The sequence below is a fragment of the Emys orbicularis genome, chromosome 2, assembly GCF_028017835.1.
Source record: "Emys orbicularis isolate rEmyOrb1 chromosome 2, rEmyOrb1.hap1, whole genome shotgun sequence".
Taxonomy (NCBI): domain Eukaryota; kingdom Metazoa; phylum Chordata; order Testudines; family Emydidae; genus Emys; species Emys orbicularis.
The window spans coordinates 119,897,181-119,917,725 of NC_088684.1; the positions used below are offsets into that span (position 1 = coordinate 119,897,181).

The 20,545-nt window shown below is 41.5% G+C and overlaps 1 protein-coding gene across 1 annotated transcript in view; it reads right to left on the reverse strand.

Annotated features, from left to right (window-relative positions):
• The window catches only part of CDYL (chromodomain Y like), a 177,321-nt gene extending 161,439 nt beyond the window's left edge, over positions 1–15,882 (reverse strand). Inside the window, exon 1 of the mRNA XM_065399416.1 lies at positions 15,756–15,882. Within this exon, the coding sequence (XP_065255488.1) occupies positions 15,756–15,779 (24 nt within the window). The 5' untranslated portion in view covers positions 15,780–15,882. The remainder of the gene's footprint in view (positions 1–15,755) is intronic.
• Between the last annotated feature and the right edge of the window lie 4,663 nt (positions 15,883–20,545).

Here is a 20,545-nt window from a genome sequence, read left to right on the forward strand (position 1 = left end):
CTAACCTCTGACCCCAAAACAAGCTTTGCTCACTCCACATGTAGAGCCAAATCTTGCCTTTAGTTACACCCATGTAAACTCATTGACTTGAATAAAGTTTCTCGAGTGTAACAGAACAGAATATGGCCTATGCCCAGCAATAAGACATAAAAACGATGTCTATTCCAATTAAAAATGAGTAAGTAGCACAACACACTATGCTTTCTGTGGTATTCTGCACAGAAAATGCAACCAAAACAGATTCTGACAATCCTGTGAAGAAAAGCTCTGTGCAGCTCGAAAGCATGTCTCTTTCACTAACAGAAGTTGGCCCAATAAAAGATATTACCTCACCCACTTTGTCTTCCTAAAATCCTTTGGCAGACACGTCTACAACTAAAATATTAAGACCTACTTTGAACTTTTTACACTGCTTATAAAGTAAATAAGGCTAGATGCAAAAACTGAGGTGGTTAAAATTAGCTATACAACTTAAATACTGCCGCTCACATTGCTATACAGGAAAAATTCCTCTCCTGGTCAAAATATTTGCCTTTTCAATTAGCTGAACTATCAGGTCACCTGCTAACAATGTGGATTCTTTCCTGTCTGGAAGAAATGTATTGTCATCTCCCTTAACAAATAGCACTATATTGTTCCCAGCTGGTTACTAATTTATGCAATTGTTATGAGAAAATGTTTTCAAAATGATGTGCAGAAGATGTACACTTTGCTTGGGGTATTACATTTTCTTTCATTTGAATACACACACACTATAAAAATGCACACCCAAGTTTTTCCTTTCTCTATCTTATATGATTGCTATGTATATAGAATGCTATATTCAAATATATTTTACACATATACACCCCTTGACTAAACCTGGATGTGTTAGATGCTGAAAGCACCTTGGCCAGTGTTGGTAGACAGCCTGTATTTTTCATAGGCTCATAAATTTTAATGCCAGAAGGGACTATTATGATCATCCAATCTGTCCTCCTGCATAACAAAGGATACAGATTTTCACCCAGTAATCCCTGCATCAAACCCACAGCCAATATTTAAATCAAGATTTCAAGCAATAGAGAATCTAGAGAACCACATCCCCAGGTATACTGTTCCAATGGCCAATTACCCTTCTTGTTAAACATTTTCACCATATTTCTAGTCTGAATTTGTCTATGTTCCGCTTCCAGCCACTGGATTATGTTATGCCTTTGTCTGCTGTATTAAAGGGCTCTCTGGTATCAGAAATCACGTCCCCACGTATAGGCCATGATCTAGTCACCTCTTAACTTTCTCTTTGTTAAGCTAAATAGATGAAGCTTCTTCTTCAGTCTCTCAGTGTAAGGCAGATTTTTCAGATTATTCTTCTAGTTCTTTTCTGAATCCTTTCCAATTTGTCGACATCCCTTTTAGATTGTGTCACCAGGACTGGACACAACATTCTAACAATGGTCAGACTAATGCTGTAGACTGAGTACTAACATCATCTCCACACTTTTAATTTAAAAAATCCCTGCTTATTCATCCAAGGATTGCACATGCGCTCTTACCAACCACATCACATGGCAACCTCACATTCAGTTGGGTTTCCATCATGACCCCTCAATTCTTTTTTGAGTTAGGGATTTCCAAATACAATCCCTCATTTTATAAGTGTGCCCTACAATCTTGGTTCCTGGACACATGACCTTCCCTTTAGCTGTATTAAAACACACATTGTTTGAATGAGCCCAGATTGCTTTTTTCCAGTTCTCTGGAACTTTCCCGAATATTTCAAATTTTGTTAAATATCAACAATCAGAGCTTTAGACTGCTCCTCAGCCAATTTTTAAAACTTTTGAATGCAAGCTATCTGGTCCCGTAGATTTTAAAGTATTTATCTTTAGCAATTGCAGTTTACCATCCTCCCTAGTTACTGTTGGAATATAAATTATTTCCTTACCACTGTAAACTGAATACATCTAGCTTCTTTCTTAATGCAAAACAAAAATATTTATTGACTACTTCTGCTTTTTCTGCATCACTGACAATTTTATCATCCCTTTCTAGCAACAGACCTACACCATTACTAGGATTTCTTTTGTTCTTGATATAGTTTTTAAAAAGCCCTCATATTGTCCTTTACCCTGTTGGCCATGGGTTTTTCAATAATTCCTTTCACTTCCCTTATCAACTGTCTGCAATTCATGACTGCTCATTTATAGCCATTGTTGTCACCTACACGTTTTGTATTTTTTATAGATTATTTTATTTTTCATTGCTGCTTTCACTTCCCTTCTTACTCAGGGTGAAGACTTCTGTTCTGATAGCAGAATCGTGGTTTTGGGACCTCTTATAAAGATGTTTTTTTTAAATCTCCCAATCATCCACATTTAAAATTTAAATAAAATCAATTTTGTCCATTGTTGTTATTGTCAGCTTCTGGAAGTTGACCCTTTTTTAAAAAATGCCAGGGTGTGTGTGTTGTGTGTGTGTGTGTGTGTGTATAAAAAATTAGTCAGGACTAGTTTCTCTTTGGACATAACAAATGTAACTAGGTCATGATCGGTTTTATCTAGGCAATCACTAATTTTTCATTCAGTGATTTCTCATTAGATTTCATCTTTGTCAAAATGAGATCTAATATAGAATTACCTCAACTAGGATGTAATACTTTTTGTGATAGAAAATCATCAAAATTTTAGAAACTCCACAGAAGTTTTACTACTGTCAGTATAAGACCTCCAGTTTGAAATACATGATAGAAAGTGCAGTTTTTTCTACACATAACTAGTTTAAAATATGGTTCATCCTGTTTGCTGGTTTGATTTGGTAGTCTATAATGGATTCCAAACAGGACCCCATCGTGTGATTTGTCAGAACACGGATCTATAAGCATGCCAGCTCCTGCATTTCTGAACTGTCAATTATTCTAAAGCACGTAATGGTAGTTTTGATATAGAACACCACCTGCTCTGTTTCTGTCTTCAGGATCCTTCTTAAATAGGGTGTGTATTCAGAGATTTTAACATCCCAATCATGTGAATCCTCCCACCATGTTTCAGTAATATCTATTGTGTCAAATTTATTTTTTTAATAAATGAGCACTTGAAATTCTTTGTATTCATTACTCAGGCTTCTATCATTGGTACACTGGCAATTAAGGAATTTCTTTTCTCTACATCCCTTGAAACCTTGATTCTTTCCATTCATGAAACCTTGAGCCTGAATTATATTTTTGCCTGGTGTGAGAGAGCAGTGACCATTTCAAGACCACAGATACAGAAATTAGTTCTACACAACACTGGAAAGTTGAATATCGCTGGAAAGCTGGGTTTAACATATTTTTTATTCTGGGGCTTCATGAAAAATCAGAACTTCAAATCACATTCTGAATACAATAATCCGAAGCTCAAACTACCAAAATGATGCTGGAAATGAATTGGAGGGGAAATGCAAGATGGTAATTAGAACTACTTGTTTTTAGAACGTGGATCTACCCTGAAAAGTGAGTAAAAAAAAAAGCATCATGGGATTCCACCTTCAGTATTTATCAATGATTTCCATATCTAAGCATGCCTAGCATTTAAGTAAAAAGGTGTTTTTAAAAACCGTCACCATGGCCAATTCAGCTTGGGCTGGGAAAATCAAGCTGGGTACTTTCCATCTTGCATATCACCACCTGTAACAGAGACTCTATCGGGCAAACTGCACCATTAGTTACACCTGTGCAATCCAATGGTTTTCACCTTGGGTTTGCAGAGGTTTCTGAGTTCATAACTGGAATATAGTAGGATTTCACATATCTGCAAAATTTATATTTCTGGTAATGTTCTCCAAGAGGGGGAAAATCCAGAACTTTTAATAAACTACATGATTACCATGCTTTAAACTTTATTTTCTAAAATGTTTATGGTGAATTAATATTAATTATGTGTATCTCAATAGTTTCACACAAAATTCAGAGAAATGTTAACATTTATACATCTTAGCTCTGAAAGAGTCAGAGACCACATGAGTCCTGAAAGTTCCTGAAAATTTCCCATTGTCACATGAAAGAGTGAAGTTATAGTGAAAGAAAAAAAATCAGACTTAAGGGGGAAAATACAAGTCCACTTCACTGGGATGTGTAGTTCCTCTTGTACGTGCACTGCTACTTGTGATGGCACCATCAACATGGGACTCAATGTCCTCTCAGATTTTGTTGGGAGTTAGAACTAGTTGAAGGACAAATACTAACTTTTCTTAAAGTTTTCTTAAAGTTTCCCAAAACTATTGAAGTTTAACCAACATTCAACTACAAAGAAAGATTTAAAAATATCAGTTAAGATTTTTTTATCTCTTGCCAAGGCAAGGAAACATTTTGGTGGGATTAGGATGAATGCATTCATGATCCATTAATTTTTCAGTAAGTTTCAGCACCACTAGCACTACTCAATTGCATTCATCCACTAATATCACCCACAGTCTCCAGGACCATGCCAGCAGTGGATAGAAGGGTGGATCATCCTGCACCAGATGAGTGAAATAGAAGGCATGGGCATTTGCCTTCATGGCAAATACCTAATTTCTCAGTGGCAGAGGGGGAGGAGAGAGAGAAAGGTAGGGAGGAGGCATTTCTGTTGTGGCTTGTGCTTAGGATACAGTTTCCTTGCATATGACCCAGTCAATCTGCCTCTGTACACGTGCATACATATACCATATTATTATTATAAATGTGACTGGTAGCACTGCCTATTATTAAGGTTGCCCAACACTTCCCATTATTAGACCCTGTTTTCAGTTGCTGATAACTTTAACTAATTGGACTGAGACATTCCAGGCAAGGCATCTACATCAGACTGATTTGAGGGGGGAAATTTCAGACAAAGCAGCTCAGCTACTTCCAAGAATGAGTCTGAGGAAAAATATATTGTTTTGTTCTGGTGAGGTTTTCTTTGAAAAGCTCTAGTAACCCCAAGCATTGGAACAAGAACTTGAAATTTGGCAGTGGGATAGCCTGTGGAGCAAGGATGTACCTTTTGCCATCCCCATGAAATTCCACCCAAATTTGGTCAATTTATAATTTTCTGAAAAACTGCAATTTGCACTTACTCCATAGAGACTTGATAGAGCTTTGTAGCTTCATTTCCCAAAGATTCCATCCCCACCAAGCATGCTCCAACCAATGGCTGTAGGAGGCCTAGCAGGACTTTCCCTATAATTACAGTTCCTGATTACACCAGGGCAAGTCCAAGCCCAAGAAATGAGATCAGGGAGCCTGTCTCTCTTGTGCTCTCAATGACCTCCTCCTGTTGATGACCAGGTAGCATGGAGGAGGTAGCTGCCTGAATCAACTGCAGAGAAGACAAGAGTCAGACCCGAATTGGGGGTGGGGGGGAGGAAGGGGGAGAACTGGCTGGACAAGGAAACTGGGACAAGAAGCCGGGAAGGGGTGGATTCATTATGTGCAAATTAGCAAGATTTTACTATACTATACTTGATAACAAACAGGTTTTAGGTGTATGGTTTTGAAAACATGAAATAGTAGGTCTTTAATATCACTATTTTTCTGCAGTCATGGACATAAACTGCCAAAGCAAACAACTTCTTGATGCACCGACTTCCATATTTCAACAATCTTTCTGTCAACAGCCTTAGAACACCACGTCCCAAAGAAAAGTCCTTCAACACTTGAATTTATATCTTATCTCTTAAAATCAAATATTTTGTTAAGAATTTGAAGCCAAATAAGAGCATACCTTGAGAGATACAATGAGCCCAACATGACAGACAACAAAATAAAAACAAAATCCTGCAATATGAAGTAAAAGGCTATCTTTCTCACATAAGTTTTGCCAAGAGACATTTCTCTTACATGAGTAAAATACATTTTTATACTGATCCTTCAGAACAAAAAGATACTTATTTGCAATTTGTACCTTGGAATGCAATTCCCTTGTTCATATTGATCATCTGTAGCTTGGATAAAAATACAGCTTTTCAACATATTTATTCTGAAGCCATGCCTCCAGAAAACCAGAAGATGTGACAAAATTTTTAGAAGCCCACAGCTAGTGTCTTATCCAAGTATTTCCCATACTACACAAAAAAAGCATACAATGAACCGTGAGGATGAAAATTTCACTGCATCTAGTTTGTTTTGTTTTTAAAACATGTTTCCAATCAGAGATCAAATTCTTTCCTGATCAGTGATCCAAGACAAGCACTTGAAAAAACACACTGGCCCTGAAAACATTTGTACTGGTCTGCCAATGTGTTCCAAGTCCTGGCTTCTGTATGGCAAAAAAAATGACATGACTTTTTTTCTTTTTAAAACCCAAACTGTAACAAAGTTAATTTTCATTTATCATTGTAGGTAAGGAAGACTAACTTACTGAAATATAAATAATAAAATCGAAGTTTATGGTTATCTACTATGGTGGTTGGCAGTTTCAAATACCCAGTAATAGATTCTGGAATTCATTACTACAATTTGTTTTACTGTAACCCCATGACCTTTTTCTTTCATTTTCTGATAGACATTTGTATGTTCTACACCAAAAGTCTGGTCTTACAAGACAGCTAGATCTTATTTTGCTATACGGATCACATATACTAATCTTGTCTCAATTGCAAATTTTACAAGTCTTCACTGGGATTGTGAAGCTCTGCCCCTGAGTAGGTCACTGGCCGGGAATGAACCTAGAACATCTGCATCTAAAAGTGTGAACCTCTACTGCTTCAGCTAAAGGAGCAAGGATGAAATCTTGGTTCCACTGAAGACAATGACAAAAATCCCAATGACTTCATTAGATCCAGAATTTTATCCCAGATCTATTAGCTCAGAAGCAGTAACAGACACACAAACCTATATGTGGTCTAGTCTAGAGGTGGACAAGTGTTATTAGCATTGAATACAATTGTGCAGGATCAGCTTCTGCAGTTGCATGTAGTTAACAACTTTAACAAGCAGCAGGCCAGAATAAAATCCAGCTCACTCTCTTGCAGCTGTTTTGACTCTGTAGGGCTAACTGGAGGAAAAGTTATTCCTGCCACTAAAGCAAGCAGCTATTACTTCAATAGACAACATATCTGTTATGAAGGTTTTATCATATTAACTTATGTAACTACTTTTCATAGGAAAACAACACTTTTAAAAACAAAACACAACACACATCTAAACCCACAGAAGCTTGTTTCACTACAGTCAGCACATTACAACTCCAGAGTCTTTGTTTTAAAACGTTTTTATAATTTAGGCTTAATGTAATCTGAAATGCATACCTATATAATATTTTTATGGACAAATTCTTGCCGAGATAAAACACCTTTTATAAGATGTTTAATATAACTGGACTTTAAATCATGACACTCTCTACAAAAGCCAAATCTGAAATATGCCATTAAATAAGTGATTTACACAAGCTAGTCTTATTCCAGAAAACAACCACTTGTATAACTGTTGATTACCAAAATAGTAAAAAGAATTTACCTTGTCTGCAAAAACAAACAAAACAAAACACACAATTCTGGATACCAGAAGCATAAAAGAAGTCATGTGGTTAAAAAAATTAGTGTTTTCCCCACACAATATTTCAGAATAGTCCTGAGAAAAACTTAAATGGTCTCAATGTGTGTCTCAAAAGCAGGGAAATCTGGAAGTTAAGATGTTTCTTATTTTGAGTTTTGTTTGTTTGTTTTTTTAAAAGGGACTGCATAGCTGTGTACTACGTAAATGTGGCTGGGCCACTTAAATTCAAAGCAACATGGCCTTGAGGCAAGGAGAACCCTGACAGTCATTAACCCATTTTATCATTATATTTTATACAACGGGTTTTAAAATGTACAAAGTGTCACTGAAACATCACAAACAAATTGATAGTTACAGTAATTACTTTGTTTCATTATTCAAGAGAAGTAGACAGTTAAAAAGGTATTGAGTGAATATGCAAGTGATTTTCTTTCACATTTTATACTAACAAAATGGCTATAAAAATCATTAAAAACAGAAACCTACCTTAGGTTAAGAGAATAGTTTTCATTAATATCCATATGTATTAATCCATCTTTACAAACATCTAATGCAAAAGAGCTACAGTAGATCAGCGCTAAAGAGGCACATGCAAGTGTATTGAGGATGTTTACCAAAACAGTAAATACTGTTGTCTTCATAGTATATTGGACCAACCTGCATTGGAAAGTCTTATGCTAGTTTTGTTTTTCTATTAATACTGACAACAGATCAAAGAATACCAAATTGTTCTGTAAATATTAAGAAAAGTCCATCAAGAAAAAAAATTTACACACAAAATTAAGTGTTATGGCTACTGAAACTACATTTGATCATGAAAGATACATAAATGACTAACAATATTCTAGGTCAAGATAAAGTGTGTACAAAATGTAAGACTATATACCAAAGGGAAACACTGGTCCATCTTTAGTATTAATTAGCAAACAAAAAAAATGTTTAGTGACATTTTACACAGTAAAGGCAACGCACAAGCTATTCAACAAGATTTACATGCAACAGCAAGTGCCAAGTGAACGGGGGTGGAGGGAGTGATAATAGAACCAACCTATAAAAAAGGAGATACGAGTGAGCACAAGAACCACAGAGGAATCATCTGATTGAGCATTCCAGGAAAAAGCATTCATTCCCCTCTGCAACGTCCTCGTGAAGAGGTATGTGGAAGCAGGGCTTACAGAGGAACAAGTAGGATTCAGACCAGAATGAAGTATAACAGATCAGCTATTTTTGATAAGACAGATATTGGAGAAATATATAGAACACAACCAAACCTGTTTCAACAATTCTATAAGACTTCAAACAGGCTTTTGATAGCATTTTGTAGAAAGGGTAATGGCAAATCTTAAGAATGTATGGCATCCCTGAGCTGAAATTGATCAAGTCAATAGAAAACATCTACAGCAAGACCAAGAGTGTAGCAAGAGTAAACAAGAAGCTGAAGGATTGGTTCAGAATGACAGTAAGGAGTGAGACAAGGATGCATGTTATCGCCAGATTTGTTCAACTTGGTATTGGAAGCAGTACGGTCTGTAGCACTGAGAGATGAAACGAGAAGAGTTAGGCTAGGAGGGAGGACAGTGAATAACCTTAGATTCACAGATGATATTGACCTCATAGCATTGACCCAGGAGGATTTACAGAGAATAAACTCGTTCGGACCCATCGTCGCTGTGGAGTTGATGGACAGGAAGCAAAGAAAGAGAAAGAAGAGAAAAAGTGACAGTTAAGGTTGCGGCAAGACATCTCATTCACCCAAAATCTTAAAAGCACAGAAAATAAGACGTTAAGGGGAAAGGTTTGTGCATTCCTTTCCACCCTCATATTATTGGCAGTGTGGTAGGCAACATACCAACACTCCATAAGGTTTTCACTTCCATCTTGACAAGATACCCAAAAGCAATACATAACCCCCCCATCCCATCAAATTTGCATTCTAACATAAAACCTTAAGAGTGACCTTATATGCTTTTATATCAACAGATCAGCACATCTGACTGCCACACATTCAGAAAGTTATTTTGTCTTAACACTGTTGAGGTAAATCTTAAGGTTTTGTTTGAGTGCAAATTTGCTGAGGTTTGGGTATGTTGTGCGTTTGGATATCTATTTACGATGGAAGTGAAAGTCTTACGGAGCCTTGGAGTGTATCATCAACAGTGCTGCAGGCAACTGGGGGGGTGGGCGTGGAAAGAAACACACAAGTCTTTCCCCTTCCACCTTAAAAACATGGGGAAAAGTTTAGTGAAGATGGGGTATGTCCAGCTGCAACCTTAACTATCACTAAACATAGGGTTTTTTTCCCCACCCCTAATTTCCTAGGGGTTGTTTGGTTTTAGGTACACCTTTGGTGTATCTCAATCGATAGCTCCCAAGAGTCAGGGAGAAGCAGAGCTGCATCTGTCTCGTAATCAGAGAAAGAAACTGAGCTGCTGAAGCTGCTCCTGACTAGCCCTCCTGAAGACCATGACAGGATGTGATGTGCTTTAGTAAATAGTGTGTCTCTAATATTTTATTCTCATTGAAAAGTTAATGCAAGTAAGTATAGCCAGAGCAACTCTCCATGATAAAATAACCTATCAGCTGGAATGAATTTCTGTGAAGAGTCTATGTAATCTGCAAGCGTCATGGCCACCATCTTGACCAACACTGAACCAGTGACCTCTAGAACAAAAAACATGGAGCCCTTACAACTTGAGCTAAAGAGCATGAGCAGTCACAGGCTCACATGCCCTGTGGACTGGGCACAAAGAGAGGCACATAACACAAATTAGGGGGTAACTAAAGGAAAATGTGTGACAAAATAATAAAATGTGAAATGTGTACTTTGGCTATACATATCATGTACAGATTAACATTGTTTTCAAGTACAAAAACTGTTTTAACATGGTTTTTCCATTTTGTGATTCACATGTAACTATACCATCCTCCCACAGAGCAACAGCAGGATTTGAATCCCTCGACCTTCAGAATCCTAGCTTAGGCCCTTACTATTTGAGCCACAGAAGTAACTGCTAGTGCCTTTCTGGGCTAGCTACTTGAGAGCATGGCACACTTTCACAGTGGGTTGCAAAACAATTTAGTAGTCAGCAGTAGAATATTGGGGAAGAGGAATCCTAGATTCCATGCTTTGTTCTGGGAGAGGAGGAGTGTGAATTATAGTGGTTAGAGATTGGATAACCCAAACTGGTTTAGCCACTGTGCGGTGCAGTAGATAAGATGCAGGTTTGTCATGTTAGAGATGTTACTGTATACACAGAACCCACATTGTGTAAGTTCTTTGTTAACTTACTTTAAAAAAATGGGAGGGAGGAGTGGCTCTTCCATAACTATTTTTTAGGTTGGCTGTCTTCAATAAGGGTAGTTAATTACATGAGAATTTAAACAGCACTTAGAGGTGAAATTTGAACACCTTGTGTCTTCTTTGCAAGCTTGGGAATTGTTCCGCTAGGCTACAGTGGTATCTGATTAGTTGGAGGATGGGAAAGCAAGTCTCTGCCCCCCTTGGAAGTGAGAAATGGCAATTCCATCACAGCACATTTGTTGTCAAATAACATTTGACTGGTCTGTCGTGGTGCACCATTTTGCCAGTATGGCTAGAAGGTTGTAAACCACTTTACAGACAAACAATACCTAACTGATATTCTAGGAATCAGCACATGTGGAGCAACAATGTGGCCAAAGGACAGGTGCCAGAGTACTTTATACTGCTTGCTAGAGGGGTGCAGAGAAAAAAGTGAGAGACACTCCATTGGAAAAAAAAATAAAAATCACCCAAATGGGGGATTGTAACTCATTCTCACTATCAATTCATTTTTCATCAAACCACCAAGAAAAATGTCAGTAGTACTCAAAGTTTATATTGTGTGTTTTGGTTTTTGCCATTTTCATGAGATTTTTTAATAAAATAAGAGGTTTAAATTTCCTGATAAAACAGATCAACTTGGACTATGGTCCAGATACCAATGCACCACAATATATGGAAAGCCCCATGTGTTGAAGTAGGTATTTCCCATGGAGGAGAAAAAAATTTGAAAACACTATTTTGGAAATAAGCATATGAGCAGTAGTCCTCTGTAGTCCAAGTATATTTTATGCCTAGGACCAAAATTGTATGCACAGTGTGTGATTTTTCAGAGATTTTAAGGCTAGAACGATAAGAAATTGTATAGTCTGACCCCTTATATAACACAGGCCATAGAATTTCATCCAGTTACTCATGTAATGAGCCCCAACTTGTGATTTCACTAAGCCTGTGCAGATTTTTACATTTTTTTTTTTTAAGATTACATATTGTCTTTTTAAGCAAAGTCTTACATATGTTCAAGAAATATATTAAGGATGAAAATATAATTTTAAAAGGCTCCTGAATATTGTTCTTTCCTTACTATAAGCATGAAAGTCAGTCTGAAAATGTGGACTGCACTGGCTGAAATATGTAAAGCTTTAATATTTTTAATGGAAAAAGACTTGATAGATGTTAAGACATATGATGATCAGGTTTACGAACATTGACAAAGTGAAATACAAAATGAAAAGCAGGAATGTTACACATTGGCTAAATTCGGGTGGATTTGGTTTCTGTTGCTTCCTGATAAAACCCAAAAGCATTGGCTTAACAAAAGCAAAATCAGACCTGGACCATGTTTACTCATTAAGAGAAATTCATCCGATGGGACAAATCAAAGAGCTGTAACATCAACAGAAATGTTTATAGGCAGAATGGAAACACTTTGTATCTAATCACACTACAGTCTCCAAAAGCCACAAAATAATTCACATCACTTCCACTGCACAAAGTCCACTGCACTAAAATTTAGAAACAGTGTTTTCCAAACCCATTGCAACAAGTTGGGGGGGAGGGGGGAACTGCCTACTAAATGCCAGACTTTTGTTGTTGTTGTTAAGCTAGCTGTTAATATGCAATTGTACCCGAAACATTTAAATGGGATAACCTTCATGTTTCAAAAACAAATCTCTCACACACCAACTATTTGGAATTATTTTAATCCCAATCACCACTACAGAGCTCTGCCAGAAGGGGTTAGGCAAAGCACTACGAAGTACTTGCAACTTGCTTTGCAGTTGAGCTGTCTGGATAATTTGGGATCACTAGTTCCCCTGCTGACCCAACAAAAACTATTGATTATCATCTTGCAATAGGCAGGTGTCAGTAAAGCAATGAAAGTTGGTCAAGGTCTTTCATAAACATTGAAGAGATGAGAGTGAAATAAACCAAACTAGAGGAGAAACTAGCCCTAATCTTTGCTTAAACAGCTGCAAATATGCACAGGAGTTTCTAAAAGGTAAGTGCATTGGGAGGGTGGGGGGCAGGGGAGATGCCATAAAAAAGAGCAAGTCAAACCCTCCCATGTGGACAAATTTGGGAAAAAGTGAGAGGAACCTTTCCGTCACTTGTCTTGTCCACCAACTGCCCCAGGTCCATCCCCAACTGTAATATCACTTGAAAAATTAGGTAAGGCTTTTAGAAGGAAAAACACTCACTTGTCGCGACCATGGATACAGTCAAGATCACATCTTTGGTTTATTGTCCAGAAGAGAAGAGAAAAAATAAAGCAAAAAAACCAAAACAAAACACAACTGATCTCGGAGGTCTCTCCTCAATGAATGCTTAAGATCTTCTTCTGATCATGCATTCTTTCTTGAGCAATTAGTTACCATTAAAAAGGCCCCTATAAAAGCTCATGAACTAACAATAGATTGGAAGAATTACTTTGGATAAGCTGTGGATCCTAAGTTTTGGGGTCTTTCAAGTTGTCTGCGTTTGAATTACAAATCTTGACCTATAACCATTCTTCCGGTCTCCAGAGAAAATATCCTCAATAACAAGAGTAAAAAATAAATAAATAAATAAATAAATCCTCCAATACAGTGACTGAATGGCCAATGCTTCTGAATTTTTAATCTTACTTGCAACAAAATTCTCAATTCAGGTTTCTATTTTAGAAGAACCGGGGTCTTTTGACACCAGCATGTTTGACTGTCATTGTTAGACTGATTAACATTCTCAGATATTTGATTATCATCTCTTGACCAAAACACAGGATTAGACTGGAAAAACAGGGCTGTAATCACACTTCATAGGGCATGATTTTGGACTTCATATTACTGAATGCAAAGAATCATATAGCACCTTAATTAAAAGATAACTCACAAAAAAGCAAAAAACAAAAATTAGAAGCCGAGTTAGAAGTACTCATTGTAGTTTAATGAGTTCCATTCAACATCTCATCTCTTCTGATGGTTCAGCATCAGGCACTGGTGGCACAGCCATGCAAATTCCTCCTCCAGAAGAAACTTGGCAAGGTTGAACAGCAATTTTGTTTTTAAATTACAAATATCAGTGACAGTTTGTCCATTTATAAGTCATACAAGCTTTAAAATAAAAGTTTTGTTGCCCTTTGCATACTCTGCACTTGTATAATTAAAGAATTAATTTTATTTTCAGATTAAGAATGACAAAAAGTAAATCCATAATGATATGGTCCAACCACCTTTGGTGCTTTGAAAAAAGCAGGCTTTTGAGTAACAGGTGGAATAACTAGACTGCTCAGAGGACTGGCAATGAGATACAGAGTCTTTCACTTAAGTCACCATTTCAAACACATTGTCTAGTGACCAAAATGCATTACTATCATAGTGGAGCTCAGTGGCCCACTTGGTATGAATTTGTAGACTGGATGCAATTCCTAGTAGAACGCAATGGAGGGAGCGGGGGAGGTTGGTTGATTTTGACACCTATCAAAACTGGTACTCTATATGACAGTCTCAGGCATCAGATATTGGTATCAGACAGGATACCAGATTAGAAATGCTTATGCTCCAAAGAGGACAAATACTGTAATGAGAATAGAGTCTAAGGGCCTGATTCCGCAAATCCTTTTACCAGCAGAACACCCACCAAAATCAATGTAAGTTTTGCACATAGAGAATTTCCCAAATTGATCCCTAAATTTATCTTCTTACTTCTAGAAATGACCCCTTCAAATCTCAGTTGAGCCACATTAATAAGGTGGAAAAACTTGCAAAAGCTATTAACTATGATTTATCTGACTTGGGAATAGAGGCCTTTGGTTTTCTGGTCTACCAATTCAGCACCACTAAAGCTCACTTATAAATTTAAGTGGACACAAGATACTTTTCATTGGTTTCTGTGTCTATTCTTCCATCATTGCATATATGTAATTCTATTAACGGGCAATTTTTATATATGCACCAGCAGGAGAAAAAAATGTCTTTCTGTGCACTCTTCTACAACTGATCTCAATGACACAAAATTCCAACCTCTGGTTACAAATAGTCTTATTTTTTTTTAAAAAAAAAACCTGCCTTAAAATGTATTCTCCCAAGAGACAAAACCATTGTTGTCTCAGGTGAATACATATTTATCGAAGAAATCAGAATGTCTCCAGAATAATGACTGTTCTACACTCCCAAGGATGGCTTCTTGTAAAAATAAAAACAAGGAAGTTAAATCCAAGAGAAACCATACTGCTTTTCAATTAAGGTTAAGGATGTAAAACTGAGGCATCAAAAGACAGGAAATTCAAAGTTAAGGCTATCATCTCATCTCATCCTCTCCTCACCCCAAGCCCCCAACTCATGCCATGACTGCTCCCTTCAAGCACTTCTCAAGAACCCGGTGAATGATGGTGTGTCAGAGGCTTAACTTTGGCTCTCATGGCTTCTCTTACAACCTTTAACCTTCTTGTTAAAGCATGTGGGGATGAGCAGTTTAAATTTTAATATTTTGCATCACCTGAGCTTGCTGCATGGCCAAGGCACAGGGTGGTACTTCGATACAAACATACACACAGAAGGAAACCCCCTCCTCCCCCAACACATGCCATAACTCGGCTTTGCACACATTTTTGCACACTACCAAGCGGCACACTTTTGTGTTGCACTCTAAACTGGGCGCTGCTGTCAGCGCGACTCCCCACCATCCAGCAACCTCCCCCTCCCCCCGCCCCGTCCTCCCGCTAGAGTCAAAGTGTTGTTGGGGGAGCACAGGCCAATGGTAACACTCTACCGTCTCCTCCTTTCAGTCATATTTCCGTCCTCCTCCAGCAAAACTGGGGAGGAAGGCGGCGGGTGGGGGAACCCTGCACCCGCCGGGCCCTGCAGAGAAGGGACAACAGCAGGAGCAAGTGTGGTGACAAGCCTGCAGTGTTTCAAACAGCCCCGAAAGAAGGGCGGGGGGTCGGGCAGTGTGTGTACGGACGGGGTGGGGGGCAGGGCTGGTGCTCTGGGTCATTACCTCGTAGAGTTCCTCGGAAGCCATGCTGGGGAGTCTCACAAGGTGGAGTTGGGGGCTGGTTTGGAGATACTTTGTTTCAGTTGGTGTCTGTGTGGCCTCCCTCCTCCTCCTCCTTCTTCTTCCTCCTCCTCCTCCTGCGCGCTGCTGCCTCTCGCTCCCCGGTGCAACTGGCCGCCGCTCCCCGCACGAAATGCCAGCGCTGCTGCGGCGGCGGGGGCTGCGCGCAGAGCAGCTGCGCAACTCGCTCGCACACTCACCCGGTCACACACTCACCCACACGGCGGCTCCCCGCACCCCCACCCCTCTGTCCCCGGCTCGCTCCCCAGGATCACTAATCGAGCGCAGAGAGAGCGCCACACGCAACCCGCTCCGGCTCGACTTCAGCCGCCTCTCGCACCATCCTCCTCCTCCTCCCCCCCTTTGATCTCCCATTGTCTGCGCGGCGGAGGGCACCGCGAGGCGGCGGCGGGCGAGAGGCGCGCGAGCTCCGTGGCCGGGCGCGGCACGTCCTGGCAGAGCGGCCATGGGCTGGCTCCGCGCTTTGAGGCGCTTGCCTGGCTCCAGCCCTGGAAAGAATGTGTGTGCCCCACTGGCACCGTCCTGGGGAGGAAGGGACAGGCCGGGCAAAGGGGCCGCCACACTCAGCCAACCTGGGAGATGAGGCAAAGCCATGTGGGGAGTCCCAGAGTTCACAGGAGACGGGACCCCTGCTAAACCCTCTCGCCCTCCTATCCCCACCATGATCCCCATCCACCTACTCACCATCCTCCTCCTGCTCCTCCTACCCATCCCCACCATGATCCCCATCCACCTACTCATCATCCTTCTCCTACCCATCCCCACCATGATCCCCATCCACCTACTCATCATGCTCCTGCTATCCGTCCCCACCATGATCCCCATCCACCTACTCCTCCTCCTCCTCCTACCCATCCCCACCATGATCCCCATCCACCTACTCATCCTCCTCCTCCTCCTACCCATCCCCACCATGATCCCCATCCACCTACTCATCCTCCTCCTCCTCCCCATCCCCACCATGATCCCCATCCTCCTCCTCCTCCTCCTATCCATCCCCACCATGATCCCCATCCACCTACTCATCCTCCTCCTCCTACCCATCCCCACCATGATCCCCATCCACCTACTCATCCTCCTCCTCCTACCCATCCCCACCATGATCCCCATCCACCTACTCATCATGCTCCTGCTCCCGCTTTCCGTCCCCACCATGATCCCCATCCACCTACTCATCCTCCTCCTCCTCCTACCCATCCCCACCATGATCCCCATCCACCTCCTCCTCCTCCTCCTACCCATCCCCACCATGATCCCCATCCTCCTACTCATCCTCCTCCTCCTATCCATCCCCACAATGATCCCCATCCACCTACTCATCCTCCTCCTCCTACCCATCCCCACCATGATCCCCATCCACCTACTCCTCCTCCTCCTCCTACCCATCCCCACCATGATCCCCATCCACCTACTCATCATGCTCCTGCTCCCGCTATCCATCCCCACCATGATCCCCATCCACCTACTCATCCTCCTCCTCCTACCCATCCCCACCATGATCCAGATCCACCTACTCATCCTCCTCCTCCTACCCATCCCCACCATAATCCCCATCCACCTACTCACCTTTCTGTTCTTCCTACTCATCCCCACCATAATCCCTATCCACCTATTCATCATCCTCCTGTTCTTCCTACTCATCCCCACAATGATCCCCATCCATCTACTCATCATTCTCCTCCTCCCCATCCCAACCATGATCCCCATCCAACTACCCATCCTCCTTCTGTTCCTCCTACTCATCCCCAGCATGATCCCCATCCACCTACTCATCCTACCCATCATCCCTTCCCATCCCAACCATGATCGCCATCCATCTATTCATCATCCTCCTGCTCCTCCTTCCCATCCCCACCATGATCCCCATCCACCTATTCATCCTCCTTCTGCTCCTCCTACCAATCCAAACAACGATCCCCATCCACCTATTCAACATCCTCCTGTTCCTCCTACCCATCCCCACCATGATCCCCATCCCTTTACTCATCATCCTCCCACTCCTCCTACCCATCTCCACCAGGATCCCCATCCACCTACTCATCATCCTGCTCCTCCTACCCATCCCCACCCTCATACGCATCCACCTACTCATCCTCCTCCTGCTACTCCTACCTATACCCACGATAATCCCAATCCACCTACTCATCCTCCTTCTGCTCCTCCTACTCATCCCCACCATGATCCCAATCCACCTACTCATTATGCTCCTCCTACCCATCCCCACCATGATCGCCATCCACCAAGTCTTCATGCTCCTGTTTTTCCTACCCATCCCACCATGATCCCCATCCATCTATTCATCATCCTCCTGCTCCCCCAACCCATCCCCACAGTGATCTCCAGCCACCTATTCATTATGCTCCTGCTCCTCCTACCCATCCCCACCGTGATCCCCATCCACCTATTCATCCTCCTCCTACTCCTCCTACCCATCCCGACCGTAATCCCCATCCACCTACTCCTCATCCTTCTACTCCTCCTACCCATCCCCACAATGATCTCCATCCACCTATTCATCCTACTCCTACTCCCATCCCGACCATGATCCCCATCCACCTACTCATCATCCTCCTGCTCCTCTACCCATCCCCATCATGATCCCCATCCACCTACTCGTCATACTCCTACTCCTCCTACTCATGCCCACCATGATCCTCAACCACCTATTCATCCTCCTCCTACTCCTCCTACCCATCCCGACCGTAATCCCCATCCACCTACTCCTCATCCTTCTACTCCTCCTACCCATCCCCACAATGATCTCCATCCACCTATTCATCCTCCTTCTACTCCCATCCCGACCGTGATCCCCATCCACCTACTCATCATCCTCCTGCTACTCCTACTCATCCACACCATGATCGTCATGCACATATTCATCCTCCTCCTACTCCTCATACCCATCCCCACCGTGATACCCATCCACCTACTCATCATCCTCCTGCTCCTCCATCCCATCCAAACCATGATCCCAATCCACCTACTCATCCTCCTCCCGATCTTCCTACCCATCCACACCATGATCCCCATCCACCTACTCATCACCCTCCTGCTCCTCCTACTCATCCCCACCGTGATCCCCATCCACCTACTCATCCTCCTCCTACTCATCCTCCTCCTGCTCCTCCTACCAATCCCCACTGTGATCTCCATCCACATACTCATCATCCTCCTGCTCCTCCTACCCATCCTGACCAGGATCCCCATCCACCTACTCATCATCCTCCTGCTCCTCCTCCTACCCAACCCCACCATCATCCCCATCTACCTACTCAACATCCCCCTGCTCCTCCTCCTCCTCCTCATACCCACCATGATCCCCATCCACCTACTCATCATCCTCCTGCTCCTCCTACCCATCCTGACCTGATCCACATCCACCTTCTCATCCTCCTCCTGCTCCTTCTACCCATCCCCAACGTGATCCCCAACCAGCTACTCATCCTTCTGCTCCTCCTACCCATCCCTACCATGATCCCCATCCACCAACTCTTCATCCTCCTGTTTCTCCTACCCATCCCCAAAGGATCCCCATTCACCTACTCATCATCCTCCTGCTCCCGCTATCCATCCCCACCATGATCACCTACCACCTACTCATCATCCTCCTGCTGCTCCTACCGATCCCTACTGTGATCCCCATCCACCTTCTCATCCTCCTCCTCCTGCTCCTTCTACCCATCCCCCCCTTGTTCCCAATCCAGCTACTCATCATGCTCCTGGTCCTCCTACCCATCCCTACCAGGATCCCCACCCACCTACTCATCATCCCTCTGCTCCTCCTACCGATCCCCAGCATGATCCCCATCCACGTACTCATCATCCCTCTGCTCCTCCTACCAATCCCCACTGGGATCCCCATCCACCTATTCATCATCCTTCTTCTCCTCCTACTAGGGCTGTCAATTAACCGCAGTTAACTCACGCGATTCACTCAAAAAAATTAATCGTGATTAAAAAAACTAATTGTGATTAATTGTACTTATAACAATTGAATACCAATTTAAATTTATTACATATTTTTGGATGTTTTTCGATATTTTCGATATTAATTTCAGTTACAACACAGAATACAAAGTGCATAGGGCTCACTTTATATTTATTTTTTATTACAAATATTTGCACTGTAAAAAACAAAAAAATCGTATTTTTCAATTCACCTCATAGAAGTACTGAAGTGCAATCTCTTTATCGTGAAAGTGTAACTTACAAATGTAGATTTTTTTTGATTACATAACTACTCAAAAATGAAACTGTGTAAAACTTTAGAGCCTACAAGTCCACTTAGTCCTACTTCTTATTCTGTCAATCGCTAAGATAAACAAGTTTGTTTACATTGACAGGAGACAATGCTGCCTGCTTTTTATTTACAATGTCACCTGAAAGTGAGTACAGGCATTCACATGGCACTTTTGTAGCTGGCGTTGCAAGATATTTAGATGCCAGATATGCTAAACATTAGTATGCCCCTTCATGCTTTGGCCACCATTTGAGAGGACATGCTTTCATGCTGACGACGCTTGTTAAAAAAATAATGCATCAATTACATTTCTGACTGTACTCCTTGGGGGGAGAATTGTATGTCTCCTGCTCTGTTTTACCCGCATTCTGCATATATTTTATGTTATAGCAGTCTCAGATGATGACCCAGCACATGTTCGTTTCAAGAACACTTTCACAGCATGTTTGACAAAATGCAAGGAGGTACCAAT